Raw genomic sequence first — 19,643 nt, forward strand, 5'->3', positions numbered from 1 at the left:
GATCAGACATGCTCCAGCGCAGCCCAGCTTCACCGGGATTTGAGGCCTCAGGGAGCGAGCTGAGATAGGTGCTGCTGCGTTGCTCTAATAAGTGCTAGTGGTTAATTAAGAGTGAGCTTGTTGAGACCGTTGCCAGGTAAAAGCACAACTGCGCTCTCCCACGCTTGGAAGGGTGCCTCCCCGCCTCACAAAATTAAATAGATTTTGGGGTAGAACTATAAAACGAACAGTACTGTGTATCTACAGGTTCAGGGCTGCAGACCCTGCTGTATTGTACTTTACTGTAGCTCAGCAGGACCAGGGCTGGAGACCCGGCTATGCTGTACTGTCTCTCTCCAGGACCAGGGCTGCTGACCGCTTCCCTAGAGGAATCTTCACTTTATCGCAGAACTCAATCTTTTGCCTCCTATACTAGGAGGATTATGGTAGCTGCCTGTGTCTCCCAGAGGAGAGGAGCTGCAGCACAGACGAACAGAAGCAGAGTGAAGGCAGACCGCGCTGCTGCAGATATATGCGCTCTCCTCCTTTTCTCTCCCTCTTTCTTTCTCTGCCTCCCTCTTGCTGTTTTCTTGTTTCTTTCTTTGCCTCCCTCTCCTCCAAGAGGGAAGCTGGCTTTTTTCATTTTCATTTTTTTTTTCCTCCTGATTCCAGCTTGATCTTGGGGGTGATGAAATAGCAAGGGATTGTGAGCCCCCCCCCCAATTTATTCATTCAGTCATTCATTAGTTAATTTGATTATTTATTTCAGTTTTATTTGGCCATTTGGTGCTGTGGCCATTGTGTATGTGTGTGTGTGTGAGTGTTTGTGAGCTAGCGTGTGTGTGCGTGTAAGTGTGTGTGTGGCGGGCGGCAGCTCCTCTCCTGATGGCCTGAGCTGAGTTTCCCTGCTCCCTGAGGAAGACCATGATGCGGAAGAAGAGCTCAGAGGCGCAGGCTGATGACAGGGACGTCCTGCTGGACCTGGGGCCCACTGGCGAGACCCGGGGATCCGAGGGCTACGGCAGCCTGCAGAACGGAGGCTACGTCCCGGCCCGATACGTAAGCCAGAGCCCCTGCCCTGGTGGTCACTGCAGAGAGCCAGGGCACCCAGTCTGTCTAATTTTATTTTATTATTTTATTTCTGGTTTACTTGTATGCAAGAGAGGGAGATTGGGAGGAGGCGATCTGGACCTGCGGGTGACTGGAGGTCAGTGTTAGGGTTAGGTTGGGTTGGGGTTGAAGCGGTGGTTCTCGTGGCGGTGCCTATGGGCATGTCTTCCCCTGTGATGCCAGCGGGTTGTGCACTCCTTAGTGTGGGCATCTGACAGGTGTTGTATGCTGTGGCTAGGGGCTGTGAAGCTGAGTGCAACAGGACTTTACATTTCAAATGCCTCTGCTGTCAGGACAGGGACCAGTAAAGAGAACTGTGGAGAAAAACATCACTCAAGGGCTGTGCAGTCAGCCAACAGGCAATAAACTCATTTTAATATTACTTATTCCAACACAGGTCTCTTGCTTTGTTAACCCCTGGGAGCCCTGTGTTGCAGGTTAATGGCACAGAGTTTTGGGCCGTGGGGTTAGGGCCTGGGTCTGCTGCCCGGTTTGGGTGGGCGCGCTGGGTTTTGTTGTCGTTCAGCTGAGTGACTGTAGTGGCACAGTGGTGTGGTGCTGCTCTGTGTCAGTGTGCCGCCGTGTGTGTCAATTTGCCGCTGCTGTGTGTTTTCTGCAGCTGGAGGACGAGGACGACGATGACCCGATCTATGTCCAGTGTGAGAGTGGGGGACGCCGCCCCCCCCAGCCCAGCGGGAACTACTTCAGAGACGGCAGGACCAAGATCGGTGAGTGCTGCTGGGGGGGCACTGCGTTGATCGTTTATGTTTGAATGATGAGTGAATGATTAATGATCCTGATGTTTTTCATTTACTGAAATTGAGCCCTGTTTATGTTTAAAATACAAGGAATATATTTATAATAGATATTTAGTCTGTAGTCCATACAATTCTTTTTTATGCTAAAAATATATGGTAGAAATGAACCTTGCCAATATTTTAAGAAAAAAACTAAATATACTGAGTGGCACAAGGGCATGGCTTCCTTTGGTTTTTCATGCATCTTGTTTGGACAGTGTGACATTTCTGTCGCCACCATGGAAAGGGTCTGATGAAGATATATTGTCCCAATTTACCTAAAGGGTAGGGCAGCTCAACCAGACATGTGACATTTACCTATGTTAAATCATATTAATAATAATAAGAATTGTATTAATTATGTGGGTATGTGTTTGTGCAGACTTCGTGCTGGTGTGGGAGGTGCGCACGCAGTCTCGGAGGAAGAAGAGGTCGAAAGGGCGCCACCAGGACCTGGCAAGGCCGGGCAGTGCTGAGGTGGGGGAGGAGGAGGGGGAGGAACGGCGAGCGGACAGCCGCCGCTCGCAGCACCAGCGCTGGAGAGAGAAGTACATCCGAAACCTTCAGAACGCAGGACTGCTGCTGGAGAAGGTAGTTAGTTAATTGGTTGATTGTCGTAGATGCTTAATTGATACTAATTAGCTTAATGGGTGACCCAGACTGGTACACAGTGTGAGATCAGTGTGTTATGGAGCAATGCAGTGACTGGGGCAACTGCTGTAAGTTTTAATCCCCGGCACTGTTCCATTCCTCTACCACTAGGAGGAGACGGTGAGCAAGAAGAAGACTCTTCACTACCTGAAGCTGAGCGCGCCCTGGGACGTGCTGGTGTACTATGCAGAAGAGCTGTGTCTGAGAGCTCCTCTACAGGTCAGTGCTGGTACCGGTGTTGATTAATAGTGCTATTTCTCTAGGTATGCTATGGTATATGGCAGTGCAAGGCAATGCTGATTAACTCTTTCTCTGTGCCCCATGTCTCTATCTGTGTGTCCCTGTTTCTCTATATCTGTGTGTCCCCGTGTCTCTGTCCCTGTGTGTCTATATCTGTGTGTCCCCGTGTCTCTATATATGTGTGTCCCTGTTTCTCTTTATCTGTGTGTCTCTGTGTTTCTATATCTTTGTCTCTACATCTGTGTGTCCCTGTTTCCCTGGTGTGTTCAGGCCCAGCCCAACCCTGACCTCAACACTTCAGCCCGTGTGCTGGAGAACCTCTGCATCCCCAACCCCCTGGCTGAGACGGTGCCCAACAAGCCACTTGACTACTACACCTGTGCCTTCCGCAAATCCAAGACAGACAGGTGAGTGCTGGGGGTTGGGGGGAGGGTACAGTGGGGATGACAGAGGAGGAAGAGTACGAGGAGGGGCCCACACTCCACCTTTCCTGCTGGTTTGAGGTCTTTGTCTCCGCAGGTTCCTGGGCTGTGAGGACCAGGACAGCTACTTCACCAACACACAGAGACACAGGATCGTGAGTACTGTCCTACCATCGCGCACAAGACAGCACAGCATGGCACAGCAACATTATAGTAAATGACAGTGTGTGTTTGTGCCTGAGAGAGAGTAGCAACAGTGAGAGGGATGAGTGACAGAGTCAGAGCGTGTAAGAGAGGGTCCGTGTCTCTGGACGCTGTGTCTCTGAGATGCTGAGATGTTGACGCTGTGTCTCTGTGTGCCGTGGCAGGTGTACGAGATCCTGTCGTGCGCGCTGTACGGGAAGAGGAAGCGAGCCGAGGTGGGCGTGGAGAGGCTGCTGAATGAGGGAGCCTTCTGTGCCGCCTTCCCCCTGCACGAGGTCAGGCCTGATTATCACCGCCTCCCCTCCCTCTATCTCCCTCAGGTGTGTGTGTCCCTGGGTTTGACTCAGTTCTGTTCTCTGGCCCAGGGATCCTTCGAGCTGCCAGAGTGTGAGGTTCCCCCAGAGGCCCTGAACCAGCGGCAGGTTCTGTACCAGTACTGGGCCCGCTGGTCCAAATGGTACAAGTACCAGCCACTGGACCACATCCGAGAGTACTTTGGGGAGAAGATCGCCATCTACTTTGCCTGGCTGGGTGAGCGTACCTCTCTCTGTCTGCCTCTCCTTCCCTCTTCCCTCAAACAAACCCAGTCTGCTGTAGTAAGCCTATTTGCTGGTTTCTTATCAAAAGTTGAAATGTGCCAGCAGTGATAGAAATTATAAAATTATGTCTGTCTGTCTGTCTGTCTGTCTGTCTGTCTGTCTGTCTGTCTCCAGGCTTCTATACTGCCTGGCTTCTCCCTGCTGCTGTGGTTGGAAGTTTCGTCTTTGTTTCTGGAATTGTCTCCATGGGATCGAACACTCCTGCGTAAGTCACTCTGTCTGTGTCTCTGTCTGTCTGTCTGTCTTGTTTTGTCGGAGCTCCCTGGGCTTAACCCTACATGAGATTTCAGAGCAACAGGACACAGAACAAGTGATTCGACAGGCCCTCAACGCCCCCCCCCTCTGACCAACCCCGTGACAGTGCTGGCATTTGAGAACCTCAGTTTCCATGGCAACCTGAACAAATGTTCTCTGGGGGCTTTGTAGTGTTGGTAGGGCGGGTGGCCCTCATTATTGGGGGAGAGAAGGAGAGAGTGGGAAGAGAGGGATGGGGAGGGAGACACAGAGAGAGATGTATTGTGTATTGTGATGTTTATTAAGCCTCCCCAGTTAGCTGTACAGATCAGACGTATTGATTTTTGAACGAAGGCGGATGCTGAGCTCCAGTAGCGTGTGTGTGGCAGTGTGGCTGCGTGGGGGGGTATTGTTCTGCAGTTACAGCACCTCCCCACACCTTCTGAAAACTGAGAGACAGGGGGGAGGTGGGTAGGGAGGGAGATTCCTCTACATAACCACAGTGTCTTGGGAATTCCTGCCTTTGCCCTCACAAGACTCACTGGAATATTTTCGCCTCTATCTTTAGTAAGGGTTCCTGTTGCCCCCCCCCACCAGATAAATGGATACCTAAATACAATCATGCAAGTGCTGCCCAGGCAACAGCACTGACAGCTCCTTCGGCATGGAGATATTTGCTGCAGGATGAACTGCATTGTTGAATGGCATTGCAGACACCCAGGTGTAATGAGATGCAGAGAACGTATAATTCAGACTAGTGTGTCTCTGTCTGACTGTATGTGTGTCTCTGTGTGTGTCTGTGTCTGTGTGTGTCTCTGTGTCTGTGTGACTATGTCATTGTCTGATTGTGTGTGTTTCTCTGTGTCTGCCTGTGTTCCAGTGAGGAGATCTGCTCCAGTGGGGGGCGCTATCAGATGTGCCCTCTGTGCGAGACCTGCAGCGGCTGGAATATCTCTGAGATCTGTTCCATGGCCAAGGTGAGCAGGGCATTGTGGGATACTCGCTTCTCTGGTTCAGGCTTTTCGGATACCTTTCTGTGTTGTCCCGAAAAGAGTTCTGTACTTCAGAGCTGAGGTGAAACATAAGAACAGACAACCTTCTGTAATAATCTGTAATCTCTGCCTCCCTCTCTCCTGCTCTACCCCTCTCTCTGTACAGATGGGGTATCTGTTTGACCACCCTGGCACAGTGTTCTTTAGTGTGTTCATGTCCTTCTGGGCCGTGACCTTCCTTGAGTACTGGAAGCGCAAGAACGCCACGCTGGCGCACCACTGGGACTGCATGGGCTTCCACGAGGATGAGGTCGGCTGCCCGGAACCCCTCCAAGAATTGTTGTTGTTGTTATTGGTGTAGTTAGTAGTGGTAGTTGTCTTTGTCTGTGTTTCTGTGTGTGTGTCTGGCCATTAACACTGTCTGTCAGTATCTGTCTGCGTGTGTAAGGCGCTGTGTCTTTCTGTGCGTCTGTCCATTAACACACTAAGGTTCTGTCTTTCTGTCTGTCAGGAGCGGCCACGGCCAGAGTTCGCAGCCATGGCACCGGCGATGGAGCAGAACCCAGTTACGGGTGTGAAGGAGCCCTACTTCTCTGAAAAGGACCGGCTCTCCCGCATCCTCACCGGCTCCATGGTCATCATCATCATGGTGAGAGAGTCTGGGGGGACTGAGACACACTGGGACACACTGGGAGTGAGGGAGGGACTGACTGGGGGACTGGGATAGATTTTTAGAGAATGGGAGTGAGAGAACAAGTAGACTGGGAGAGACTAGGAATCACAGACTGTGGGAGTGGGACAGAATGGGACTGAAAATGGGTAGACTGGTGACTGCGACAGTAAAACACATAAAATCCAGATTAGCCAGCCAGCTGTCTGTGTGTGTGTGTGTGTGTGTGTCTGTGTTTCAGCTGTGTGTTGTGATGATCTTCCTGGTGACGGTGATAATGTACCGCGGCATCGTGAGCATGATGATGTACCACACTGAGAGCCCAGTCCTGCACGCACAGGTACTGTACCGCCAGCCAGCCACACACTTCACACTCTATACACTGCACATCACATGCACTTCACACTCTATACACTGCACACTCTATACACTGCACACACAACACACTGCACACTCTATACACTGCACACACTATACTCTGGACACACCACACACTGCACACAATGTTTTTTTTACCCTGCACCTACTTATTGGTTGCATGTGCGTGTGAATTCCTTTTATCATTCTTCTCTTATGAAAGTTTTCTCTGTCCCCATTTCACCCTGTCTGTCCATCCCCCTGTCCCCTCCTCGTCTCCCCGTCTGTCATGTCTTTGTGCTGGCTCTCCCCAGGCTGGGAATATCGCGAACATCTCGAGCAGCATGGTGAACCTGGCCCTGATCCTGCTGATGGGACAGGTGTACACAGCGCTGGCCCAGCAGCTCACCAAGTGGGGTATGACTGTTTGCGTGTGTGTGTGGGTGGGTGTGTGCGTCTCTGTGTGTCTGTCTCTTTCTGTCTCTGTATCTGTGTGTGTGTGTGTGTGTGTGTGTGTGTGTGTGTGTATGACTGAGTACGAGCTGGTGTGTGTGCGTCTCAGTGTGTGCGTGTGTTAACTGCGTGTGCATGTGTTACCTGTGTGTGTGTTAACTCTGTGTGTCTTGCAGAGATGCACCGCACGCAGACGCAGTACGAGGACGCCTTTACCTTCAAGGTCTTCGTCTTCCAGTTCGTCAACTTCTACTCGTCCCCTTTCTACGTGGCGTTCTTCAAAGGCCGGTGAGTGCCGTTGCGCGGCTGCCCCGCCTCTCTCCTCCACGTGGGGGTGTTTCTCAGCTCTGCTCCTGGCGTCCCCCCCTTTGCAGTGCCAGATCAGTTAGCCAGAAGAGGACGGTGTAGAGTTACTAACAATAGTTCATCATTGTGAGCATGATTATTGAATAGCGATGGAGGTGCATCCTGTATTTTTACAGCACTAGAGAGCTAAGATAGTTAAACAGATAAGACTGTGTACTGCTACTATCTGTTATTACCACTGCTGCTGCTGATTCATTATTATTATTATCATTATTATTATTATCTCTGAAAGGCTGTTGTGCTCATGCTACAGGTTTGTGGGCTACCCTGGGCACTATGGTACCCTGTTTGGCATGAGGAACGAAGATGTGAGTACAAAATAATTAATTCATTGGTTAATTAATTACTGTTCAGTTAGTGCTGTAGTGTTAGTAAGCTGTTTGTGTGAGCATCTGTCCATCCATATGTGAGTGAGTGTGAATGTGTGACAGCTTTTTAATATTTCTGTATGTATGAAATAATACATTTATTATAATTGTTACCTTAAATTGCAGAGAATGATCAAAACCAATATAATCCTTATTTCTAAAAAACACATTTATTGCAGCTTTTTTTGGCAAAAGTGCACCTGGATCGAGAAATCAGCAAATAAAGATACACAATTTATTCTCTTTTTTCTGTGTATTTGTGCATGTCTGTGTGTGTGCGTGTATCCATATGCATGTGTCCTTGTATCCGTGTATGTGTGTGTGTGTTTGTGTATGTGTGTGCACAGTGTGGTCCGGGGGGCTGCCTGATCGAGCTGGCTGAGCAGTTATTCATCATCATGGTGGGAAAACAGATCATCAGCAACATCCAGGAGTTTGTCATCCCGTGAGTACAGCCCACTGCTCAACACACAGCCCAACACACAGCACGGTGTGTATTTCCTGGGAGTGACACAGACCCCCAGGGATTGATGTGTGATGTGAGAACCAGACCGAGCAGAGAACTTGTTTGGCACCCTGACATTACAGACTCTATACCCGATGCTGTAGAGTGACTGACGACTGGACTGCACTGGACTGCTGCAGAGTCACTGACTGTTCTATATTTAATTCCAATAGTTCTTTGCGTGAGTGTGAAAGCACAGGCCCCATAGGGCAGCCAGTGCCCCTCTTAGCTGTGAATCAGAAAGACGGCACAATGTCAAATAATTTCTGTTACATGCCTGTTATATTTACGAGCCGTAACGAGTGCACTGCACAGCCGAGCCGCTCTGAGACTGACTCTTGGCAAAGCGCAGTTGTCTGCTGCTGAGATGCGCCCTGTCTATAACCTGCTGAGCAGCTGCCTGTGCTTATTGCTAATTATAAGCCAATAAAGTAGAGAGCCCTTGGCAGTGGTGTGGGTGGGGGGGCAGGGGGCAGCAGCTCTTTCCCTGCCTGGAGGGGCTGTCTGGGCTGTTGAATTTTGAATAATACATCAACTTGAGAAGGCTTTCTGCTACGGAGCCAGTTTAGGAGAGAGTCTGAGCCCAGGCAGGAGAGCTCTGAGGGCTCTGCCAGTGCGCAGTGGGATAAACCCAATGAATAAATAATTATGATGATACCACCATCATGTACCTGTCTCTTGAGTCCTGAGTATGGGAATGTAAGGGACAGAAAGGCTCATTAGGCGCATCGCTCAGCTCCTGCTTCCACAGTGTCTGACATGTGAAACAGGGCTGCGGTGGCTGCCGAGAGTTACGTGCTCTGTACGGGGGCTGGGGGAGTGCAGGCTCCCCCATAAGTGTCAGAATCTGTTGCCATGTGGGACAGCTCTGACTGTGTGTGTGTATGGGTGTGGGGATGCAGAATGTCACTCTCTGCAGCACCACATTAATATTTCATTGTCTGAGCAGTTCACACAGGCCAAAATGAAAAGAGCTGTGTGAGGGGAACATACAGATAGAGCACGGTGCCCACGGTACCAACGCAACGAGACACAGTATGTATGTATGTATGTATGTATGTATGTATGTATGTATGTACAGTGAGGGAAAAAAGTATTTGATCCCCTGCTGATTTTGTACGTTTGCCCACTGACAAAGAAATGACCAGTCTATAATTTTAATGGTAGGTGTATTTTAACAGTGAGACAGAATAACAACAAAACAATCCAGAAAAACGCATTTCAAAAACGTTATAAATTGATTTGCATGTTAATGAGGGAAATAAGTATTTGACCCCTTCGACTTAGTACTTGGTGGCAAAACCCTTGTTGGCAATCACAGAGGTCAGACGTTTCTTGTAGTTGGCCACCAGGTTTGCACACATCTCAGGAGGGATTTTGTCCCACTCCTCTTTGCAGATCCTCTCCAAGTCATTAAGGTTTCGAGGCTGACGTTTGGCAACTCGAACCTTCAGCTCCCTCCACAGATTTTCTATGGGATTAAGGTCTGGAGACTGGCTAGGCCACTCCAGGACCTTAATGTGCTTCTTCTTGAGCCACTCCTTTGTTGCCTTGGCTGTGTGTTTTGGGTCATTGTCATGCTGGAATACCCATCCACGACCCATTTTCAATGCCCTGGCTGAGGGAAGGAGGTTCTCACCCAAGATTTGACGGTACATGGCCCCGTCCATCGTCCCTTTGATGCGGTGCAGTTGTCCTGTCCCCTTAGCAGAAAAACACCCCCAAAGCATAATGTTTCCACCTCCATGTTTGACGGTGGGGATGGTGTTCTTGGGGTCATTCCTCCTCCTCCAAACACGGCGAGTTGAGTTGATGCCAAAGAGCTCGATTTTGGTCTCATCTGACCACAACACTTTCACCCAGTTCTCCTCTGAATAATTCAGATGTTGGCAAACTTCAGAAGGCCTGTACATGTGCTTTCTTGAGCAGAGGGACCTTGCGGGCGCTGCAGGATTTCAGTCCTTCACGGCGTAGTGTTACCAATTGTTTTCTTGGTGACTATGGTCCCAGCTGCCTTGAAATCATTAACAAGATCCTCCCGTGTAGTTCTGGGCTGATTCCTCACCGTTCTCATGATCATTGAAACTCCACGAGGTGAGATCTTGCATGGAGCCCCAGACCGAGGGAGACTGACAGTTATTTTGTGTTTCTTCCATTTGCGAATAATCGCCCCAACTGTTGTCACCTTCTCACCAAGCTGATGGCGATGGTCTTGTAGCCCATTCCAGCCTTAGGTCTAGGTGTAGGTCTACAATCTTGTCCCTGACATCCTTGGACAGCTCTTTGGTCTCGGCCATGGTGGAGAGTTTGGAATCTGATTGATTGATTGCTTCTGTGGACAGGTGTCTTTTATACAGGTAACGAGCTGAGATTAGGAGCAGTCCCTTTAAGAGAGTGCTCCTAATCTCAGCTCGTTACCTGTATAAAAGACACCTGGGAGCCAGAAATCTTGCTGATTGATAGGGGATCAAATACTTATTTCCCTCATTAACATGCAAATCAATTTATAACTTTTTTGAAATGTCTTTTTCTGGTTTTTTTTGTTGTTATTCTGTCTCTCACTGTTAAAATACACCTACCATTAAAATTATAGTCTGATCATTTCTTTGTCAGTGGGCAAACGTACAAAATCAGCAGGGGATCAAATACTTTTTTCCCTCACTGTATGTATGTTTGTATGTATGAATGTATGTATGTATTTGTTTCACCCTGAATAAACAGACAGTAAAATCCCATGTTTGGCAGCATCCCCACAACTGTACCAGGGCAATAGAGGACAGACATGAGGGGTCCCCAGAAAAGACCTTTATGAATAAGTAAACAAACAGGGCTAATTAGCGTCTCTCAGTCAGTTAAACCACAGCCCCCTCTCCCCCACTGGAGTCTGGGACCTGCAGACCCTGGCCGTATCTGCAGGTTTGCGAGGAGAAGCAATGCAATGGAGAGATGCAGGAGTCACCCCCCCCCCCCCCCAGAGAGATGAGCTCATACTGCAGAGGCAACTGGACCATTAGGCACTGTCAGCACACTGTCAGCAGGAGAATTGATGTCTCTAATTAAATTAATATAATGATAATAATCTTTATTTTATATAGCGCCTTTCATCAATAAGTATCACAAAGCACTTCACAAAGGACTAAACGGATCAAATAAAATGTAATAATAATCTGTCATAAGACTACTACTAAACAGTCCTAAAGCCCCAAATAATGATAATAAATAATAATTCGAATTTAAAGTATCTGAATATACTTTGTCTTCATGGGACAGTACGTTTTGCATGCACTATTACTGGATATGTATTTTTTAAATTAATATCAGTGAGAGTTTGTAATTGGAAGTAGTAGCAGTAGAATTTAGGTTAGAAGTCATGTGCATCAGGAACAGTGTGTGAAAGTAAGTAGCTTAGTAGCAGCTATTATAATAGCAGGTTGGTTCATGTTCTTAGAATGTTTATGATAGTAAGTTTATTTAAGTATTATTGTTATTATTATTGGAATCAAATCATCATTCTGTAATGAATAAGGGTTTATAGTGAATCTTGTTTGTGTTATTGTCAAGTAGCAATGGTGATGATAAGTAAACTGCAATAGCAACTACAGCATGTGTCTGGCCAGTGGGCTCCAGGCTATGCCAGTGACTCCCACACTCTGCGCTGCGAACCCTGCAGGAAGGTGAAGGCGTGGCAGCAGAAGAGGGAGTTGGCGGTGGGCCGGGGCAGCCGGTTGGGCCAGGAGCTGCGGCGCTGGGAGGAGGACTGCCAGCTGCTGCGATGTGAGGGGCTGTTCGAGGAGTACCTGGAGATGGGTGAGAGAGCGGCACAGACAGACAGGCACTGACACACAGACAGACAGCTGGACAGTTAACAACTGTTAAAAATAGGCTTAATGAACAACACAAAACACAACACAGTTCTCTCTCTCTCTCTCTCTCTGTGTCCCAGTGCTGCAGTTTGGTTTCATAACTATCTTCGTGGCCGCGTTCCCCCTGGCCCCTCTGTTTGCCCTGCTCAACAACTGGGTGGAGATCCGCCTGGACGCGCAGAAGTTTGTGTGCGAGTACCGGCGACCCGTGGCCGAGCGCGCACAAAATATTGGTGTCTGGTTCAACATCCTGGAGGCGCTGTCTCACCTGTCCGTCATCGTCAACGTGAGAGACGTGCCTGTCTGTGTGTGGTTGTGTGTCTCTCTGAGTGTCACTGCGTCTGTGTGTGGGTGTGTATCTCTGTGAGTGTCCATGTGTCTCTGTGTCTCTCTCTGCCTTTCTCTGTCACTCTACGTGTGTCTGTGTGTCTGTCTTTGTGCACTCCCTCTACCCCCACTCTCTCGGTCTGTCCTTGTCCCTTTTATGTTACCAATTCAATTCAAAGACAGTAATGCTGTGTAATGTATTTTCACATCTCCCTCCCTTTCTCTCTCTCCCTCACAGGCGTTCCTCATTGCCTTCACCTCAGACTTCCTGCCCCGGCTGCTGTATCAGTACAAGTTCAACAGCAGCCTGCATGGCTATGTTAACTTCACCCTGGCCCACGCCCCCCCCAGCTACCAACACCCCGAATACATGTACTGCAGGTAACTGCGCAGCACAGTACACACAACACAGTGGAGTACAGTGCAGCACACTTTACTGCACAGTACAGAACAGCTCAGCACACTGCCCTACGTTATGAATTTATTTATGTTGCCTGTGTTTTTCACACCTCTCCAGCAGAGGACGCACTGACACTTCAATTCACACAGCCACAGAGATGTCTTCCTTTCACTCTCTCCATCTCTCTCTCTCTCTCTCTCTCTTTCTCTTTCTCTCAGGTACAAAGCGTTTCGAGACAGTGATGGAAACTACACTCTGTTTTACTGGGAGCTGCTGGCCGTCAGACTGGGCTTCATTATCGTCTTTGAGGTAGGGGGTTTAGCTCCTCCCTTTCTCAGACAGTGTGCGCACTCTCTCTCTCACACACACTGTCCTTGCCTCGGGGTTTGGTAGTAATGAGCAGGATGCCAGTGCAAATGCTGTTGCATGTAATCACTGGTAATATCTCCTCAACTTTGCTTCTTCTTCCTTCTCTTATCACACTCTCTCCTGTCCACTTCCTCTCCTCTCCTTCACCCTCTCCTCTCTATGCCTCTGCCTCTTTTCCTCCCTCTCCCTCTCTACCCCTCTCTCTCACTCCCCTCCTCTCTCATCTCTCCTCTCCTCTCCTCCCCCCCCGCCCTGCAGCATGTGGTGTTCTTCCTGCTGAGGGTGATAGACTGGCTGGTGCCGGACGTGCCAGAGTCTCTGGAGCTCAAGGTGAAGAGAGAGCGCTACCTGGCCAAGCAGGCGCTGGCCGACAACCAGGATGCCCTGTTGCTGGTGAGTCGAGGTTCAGCATCCAGCCCAGGTCAGTTCAGCCACTGTGGCGACCGCCCTCCCTCGTATCCCTCTGTGCCTCTGTACCCCGGTGACCCCAGTACCTACCCCTCTCCCCCAGTTACCACCGCAGCAGCTCCTTCCAGGTACAGCTCTGGCCAGACTGAGAGGGAGTGGGAGGGAGTGAGGCATGGATGGAGGGAGAAGGGGAGGCGGAAACAGGAAGAAGGAGAGTGGAAGTGTGGGAGAGTGAGGGTCTCTCTCAGTTCAGTTCAGTTCAATTTGCTTTATTGGTATGCTGCCTCTCTGACACACACTCTCTCACCCTGACTCGATGAGTGAAAAAAAATAGATAAAGGAGAAGTGAAAAGCTTTCAGAATGTTTCTCAACTTGACAGCCTTTTCTCTCCTCGTCTGCTCCTTTCGCCCTCTGTGTGTAGAGCAACACCCTGTAGTGCAGTTCCGTAGCTACTCTCTCTGTGCGAGTTTCTCTAGGTAAAGGCGTCATAGTCATAGGGAGTTTAAACGGATAATGGTCTCCCTGCTGTTTTGCCACAGTGTCTGCGGTGTCCCGTGTATTGGATGTGCCTCTCAGGGAGATGGTACAGATCCGGATCAAATGCATCAGTAGCATTTGTGGCAATTGTAGCACGTTGACGCACAGGGAACCACCGCTGAAATCGTACACTGCATTACAAACATGTTAGCACTTCAAAAAGGCCGATAGTAAACTAGGCAAAGGTAAGGGAGCGCAGGCCCTTGTCTGGGTAGGGTGTGCTGGGGCTGCTGGGGTGCCGGGGGCTGCTGTGTGTACAGTGGTGTGCTGTGCTGTGCTGTGCTGTGCTGTGGTGTACTCTACTGTACTGTGTCTGGAGGTGTGTTTATGCTGTGCTTATCTGTGCTTTCTGTTTTGTCTTGTTTAGTTGTACCCCCACATCCCCATCCCTCCCCCCCCCAGACAGTGTGCGCCCAGGACTGGGGGGTAAGTGAGCCCCTCTCTGTTCACCTTTTCCTGGGCATGGCGCATCCATTTCTTGGTTTTCATTACTTCGATTTTTTTAAATGTTCTATTCCTCTCTCCCTCTCTCCTTCCCTCTCCTGAAGCAAGCGATGGTTCTCCATGCAACATGAGCGAGCGCCTGTGAGGAGATGGACAGAGATGTCCAGCCCGCAGAGCGAGGGGGAGAGAGAACCAGAGGGATAGAAAGAAGAGAGAGCGAGAGCGCAGCATGTGTGACTGGCTGGGGATGCAGGAAGTTGACTGTTGTTGCTGCTGGAACCTCAGGATACTCTGTTAAAGACTTTCTTCGACTGGAGTGTCTGTCTGTCTCTCTTTCTCTCTTTTTCTCTTTCTCTCTTTCTGTCTGCCACTGTCTCTTTGTTTATCTCAGGCAGTAAAGGCCAGTCCTGGTCTGATGGGTGGTGGGAGTCCCTCCAATGTTGAAGAATGTTAAATTGTCCCCGTCAATAATATATGGCAAACTCCATAGGCATAGGGGACGCCTCTCAATATTGAGAGAGCGTAAATAATTTGCTCATAGGCATAATTTACAGGTGGAACATGTTCCCCCCCACTTCTGAAACGCAACCTACGTCACTATGTGGTCCTATAAGAGCCCCAGTGTGTTATATTCAGCTTCCTGTCCCATCTTACCTGAACTACTACTTCTGCTAAAGTGAGCCTGGTGTCCAGTGTGTTCCCAGCACTGCAGGGCTGAGACCCAGGGCAGCCCAACACTGAGACGAGACTGAGACTGCGCAGGTTCCAGGCTGTCAGTCTAATTATCTGTCTGTATGTCCATCACAGTTGGACCTGCCAGGCAGCGACCGCACCAGCTTCTAGGTATTAATTAATCTGTATTATCTGTTCGGAGGCTCGTGATTGGTTCATTTGTTTGTTTTGTTTGTCAGACGTGTTATAAGAAGAGCTGTAAAAGGTGACGCAGCACTAGATTTATATATTACTAATAAAGTAAACACACACACTCACGTACATGCACACAAGCACACACATACGCTATCACACACATACACGCACTCTGGAGATGTTTCAGAATGTAATGTCTCTAGTTAATTAATTTGTTCAGTTTATAACAAACTGTGGACCTAAATGTACGAGCATGCAGACAAACTCCTGTTTCTTTCTTGAAATATCTTCTGTGCGTAACTTTATACTGTACCTGGGAAATGTCCCGTGTGTCCATAGTCCGGCTCTATATTTGTATTTAAGGAAAATGGGAATGCAGGAGCAATCAGCAATGGCAGCCGTCTCACTAGTTGTGTAACGCTATGTACTACTATAACAACTGCTACTGTGAAACACGCGTGTATAAATTATTATGGGGCGCGTGTCAGTGTAGGCTGCTTTGATGTTGTTGTTGCCTTTGGGAATAAATCTGTCTGAGGAATGTATCGCTGTGGGCTCTGTGTGATTTCTGCTTTTCTGACTGTCCATGCACAGGACAGTCACTCGTCCACTTATTATTATCAGAATTTATAGTGATGTGTCGGTAGAAGACTGCTGCCCTGATTCTGGTCACTCATTTCTGTCCAATAAAGTCAAAACAACCGGTCCCTAACCCACACCCCTAAGGTTCACCAGTTCACAGTAGGGATTCTAAACGACTCAATTATTAGGACATATTATGGACTGCTGTTTATTTTTTCACTTTTTACTTTATCACAAGCACACACACACACGGACAGCAGGCACATGCAAACAGCAGGACTAAGGAGTCTGGTGGTGGACGGACACAGCTCTCACTGATGGTGCTGTGGGGCTCTCTGGCGGTTGGGCAGGTGTGATGTGGGAACGAGCGAGAGGGTCAGGGGGGCAGCACCACGTTTAATCAGACTTAGTTGCTGTAAAATGCAATGTCTCGGTAACCATGGCAAGGATGGCGTTTACATGGCGGGTCTGTTATTATTGCATAGAGCAGCGAGAGAGTGTGGGGGTGGGGCTGTGCACAGTGCCTGGTTCAGTGTCGGTGCCAGTGCGGCCGTCTTGCTGTAGGAGGCCCGATGTGCTGCCTGGCTCCTCGTGGGATTGGCAGCGTCTGCACCAGGGAGGGAGGGGGTGTCAGTTCAGAACAGCACTTTACTTAAAAAATATATTTTTTTTGTTCCTCATGCGTCTCTGAAGCAGTTTCAAATTGCAGATCTGGCACTGTGTCTATCGTCCCAATCAGTTTTGTTTTTACGCAGTCAGTCAGAGGACGAATGTGCGAAGCCTTCTCTGTTCTGTTGACTGTTTTATTGTTCGATTGTTTGATCATAATTTTTGTTGTGCTATGTGATTTTAGTACACGGAGAAGGAGGGGGCGGGAGTCGTTGCATCCCCCTGAACACCTCTGATTGCTAGGATTAATACAGGTTAAGACCCAGGACTACCCCTTGCATTTTTCTTTTTTAAGCTCCTTTTGTTAAGAGGACTGCTGCTCTGTTGAACGTGGAAATGAAATCAGCTGCCCACGTACAAAAGGAAAAAGAGAGAGAAGGAAAGAAATCAAATTCAAACTGGGCAGATTGTTTCCTTGTATACCTTTTTCTCAGAATCTTGCTGTGGTTCTGGAATCTCTGCGAACACAGCCGGAACATGTCCGGGGAGGGGGGGCAATGCCCGATTGCTGTAATTGTAGCTGTGCGGCGCTGCTCTGTAATTTAGCAGCTCTCTGAAACGCGCGGGGGATGAGTTAGCCCTGATGGGAGATTTAGTGAATTAGAAGACTCGGCTCTCCTTCTTCTTCTTTCCATTTCAGCGTCACGCCAAAAAGGCAGGAAAACACAAATTTGCAGCTGTTGATGCTTATTATAATACAGCTCCGGTTCTTGCTGTGGCTGCGTGCCATAGTGACTCCCAGTCACAGCACTGCACTGCACTATACAGTATTATGCTGCACTGCACTGTAGTATACTATGTGTAGTACTGCACTATACTATAATGGCCACTGCGCTACTCTATGCTTTTCAGCCTTCCTGCTGCCAGCTACTGCATTCCAGCTGTGTGCAGTTGTGCAGATAAGGAATGTGCATCTGGAGTTATTAACTCCATGTATTTGATTATTCTCCCAATAGACGCAGATGATGGCTGTTTTATACGTCCTGACATGTTTCGCTCTTGAGGGAGTCAATCAAGGCCAGGGCCACATGGCTTTCCTTGATAAACACGCACATGTGGTTTTAAAAGTCTTCACAATTTTTGTTTGAAACCACGTGGTTCTGCAATTCTGCTAGTTTAATGGATACTGTTTATTGAGCTCCGAGTGGAGTGGAGTCGGTGTCCCCCATCTGTCACCTCAGTTCACTCAGCTGGCATCTACAGTAGGCAGCTTTCTCTATGTGCTGGAATCGGCTTTAGTGCAGTGAACCTAAAAAGACAGCATTAGTAAATCATTGGCTACACTGTGGTTTAATGAACGATAGGTATTAAACTAAATTAATCTAGGAAAAATGCCCAGTGCTGATGGAGTTGTATGGTATGTATGGTTGTATGTATGGGGCTCTATACACACACCCAAACTGGGACCCAACAACCTGTAGTGTACATTGAGAACAGCTATCCTATTGTATTTTGTCTGCTGTCCCAATATTGTCAGCAGTGAAGCGATAGTGTGTGTTCTGTTACCCAAACGCAGTGCAGGGTGTGACATGTCTTTGGGCTTGGTGACTGTTTTCCTCCTCCGCTCCTCTGTTCCTGTTCCTGCAGCGGCCTGCACTGCCAGTCCTCCTTCAGCGCACTTGGCAAAAAAGAGTTCCTTTACATAATACTTTGATTTATTAGGAGTCTGTAAAAGGGCAGGTGTTACATTTTTAATGCATTCTCTCTCTTGCGCACTCTCTCTCTCTCATCTTTTTTCTTAACCTTTTGTTCCCCAAGGCGCTGCGTTTCTTCTCTCCCTCCTTCCTTCTTTATTTTTTATTTTTCTTCTGCAATAATTATTGTAGCGCAGGGTTTAGCTCCAGTCTGCCTGGGGGAGATGCAGTTCTCACCTGCCAGATGCACAGAAGCGTGCGAGCCATCCTGGGGGGAGGGTGGGGGGTGGGGGCCTGCCTTCCTGACACTGCTCCTGTCAAGGGAGATCCACTCCAGCCTGCAGCCTGTACCACAGGTAACAGCAAGAGCCCTGAGAGAGAGAGAGATAGAGATAGAGAGTCAATTTACTTTGTAACTTTTCACACCTGATCAGACTTGCATGTAATATTTCTGGTCCCTGGTAGTTAGTCGGCCATTATTAGTGGTTATAGTCACAGTAGTATGAATACATGCATTATTATTATTATTAGTAGTAATAGCTTAGTAATATTTGTAACTTAATTAGTATCCTATTATTATTTTTATTATTATTATTGTGCTTATGCATATTTACTGCAGCCGGGTTGGGCTTGTCCTCGCAAGGCTTGCAGTGCCTGAGCAGAGAGCCTGGGGCAAACGCAGGGGTCCCGAACACAACGCAGAACACACAGCCTTCTCTAAAGGTCAAGCTGTATTGGGAATTTTTGTGTTGCACTGCATCTTGTCCTCAAGGGAAATTGTTGCTGGTGGATTGAGAGTCACTGTCAGTTTGTGCTGCTGAGTGGGCATCAGTTCTACTAACTGAGACAGCAGCAGCAGTCAGGCCGTGGATGGGCTGTTCGCAGGCCGCGCTTAGCAGCTCCTTGGAGATTCTTCTCAGTCTTGTGTGTAGAAGTCCTGGAGCTGAGAGATGTTTACACCGGTTGTCTTTGCATCTTTTAACATTTGTTAATCTCTTATATATATATTGTTATTATTATTATGTTATTATTATGAATTAGTAAAAATAAAAATATAACCAATTTGTTTACTTGTAAGACAAAAGAAATGGCTGATGCTATACAGTGGTGGTAAGTGTTCGAGTTCCAGATATTGTGCCTTGTGTCTGTGGCAGGTGTTACACAGTCCTGAGCGGATCGCATTTCCTACTGGAATGAGAGCCAGTGCTCTGAAAGCAGTGGCTTTAACTGCGGGGCTGGAATCACTGTAGTCATTCTTCAGAGATCTGATAGCTGGGCTCAATGAATAAACTAATAGCGATAGAATTCATTCTTTTGTGTCTGTAGATCGAGCAGTGGAGTTCAGGGCACAGAGCGCAGAGTCCAGCCCACTCTGCTGGTCTTTCTCTCTCTCTCTCTCTCTTTCTCTCTCTTTTTGTTCAAAAACATGGCAGAGTAAAAAGTGTGTGTGTGTGAGAGAGAAAGAGAGAGCTTGGGCATGTCCTAGCAGCTCTGTGCCTTCTACAAACAGACACACTTTTATACACACACACACACACACACACACACACACAGACTCTCTCCCTCTACCTGCATGCAGTCTGGCTGGCTGCAGC

At 48.4% G+C, this 19,643-nt stretch overlaps 1 protein-coding gene across 2 annotated transcripts; it reads left to right on the top strand.

The window, feature by feature from the left end:
* The first annotated feature begins 355 nt into the window (after positions 1-355).
* On the top strand, positions 356-15,708 carry ano11 (anoctamin 11). Of its 2 annotated transcripts, none has more exons than XM_066690698.1 (23): positions 356-1,038; positions 1,709-1,817; positions 2,269-2,477; positions 2,649-2,756; positions 3,048-3,184; positions 3,297-3,354; positions 3,568-3,678; positions 3,769-3,934; positions 4,117-4,207; positions 5,117-5,213; positions 5,395-5,538; positions 5,740-5,877; positions 6,140-6,238; positions 6,570-6,672; positions 6,885-6,996; positions 7,328-7,382; positions 7,790-7,887; positions 11,618-11,754; positions 11,891-12,096; positions 12,376-12,518; positions 12,756-12,846; positions 13,165-13,327; positions 14,401-15,708. In XM_066690698.1, the coding sequence occupies exons 1-23, from the start codon at positions 904-906 to the stop codon at positions 14,439-14,441; spliced, it is 2,751 nt and encodes a 916-aa protein (XP_066546795.1). In that variant the 5' UTR covers positions 356-903; the 3' UTR covers positions 14,442-15,708. The 2 variants fall into 2 exon arrangements, with proteins under 2 accessions (XP_066546795.1, XP_066546796.1); XM_066690699.1 differs by having other exon boundaries at positions 13,165-13,299.
* The last annotated feature ends 3,935 nt before the right edge of the window (positions 15,709-19,643 follow it).

The sequence above is a fragment of the Amia ocellicauda genome, chromosome 18 (assembly GCF_036373705.1).
Source record: "Amia ocellicauda isolate fAmiCal2 chromosome 18, fAmiCal2.hap1, whole genome shotgun sequence".
Classification (NCBI taxonomy): Eukaryota; Metazoa; Chordata; class Actinopteri; order Amiiformes; family Amiidae; genus Amia; species Amia ocellicauda.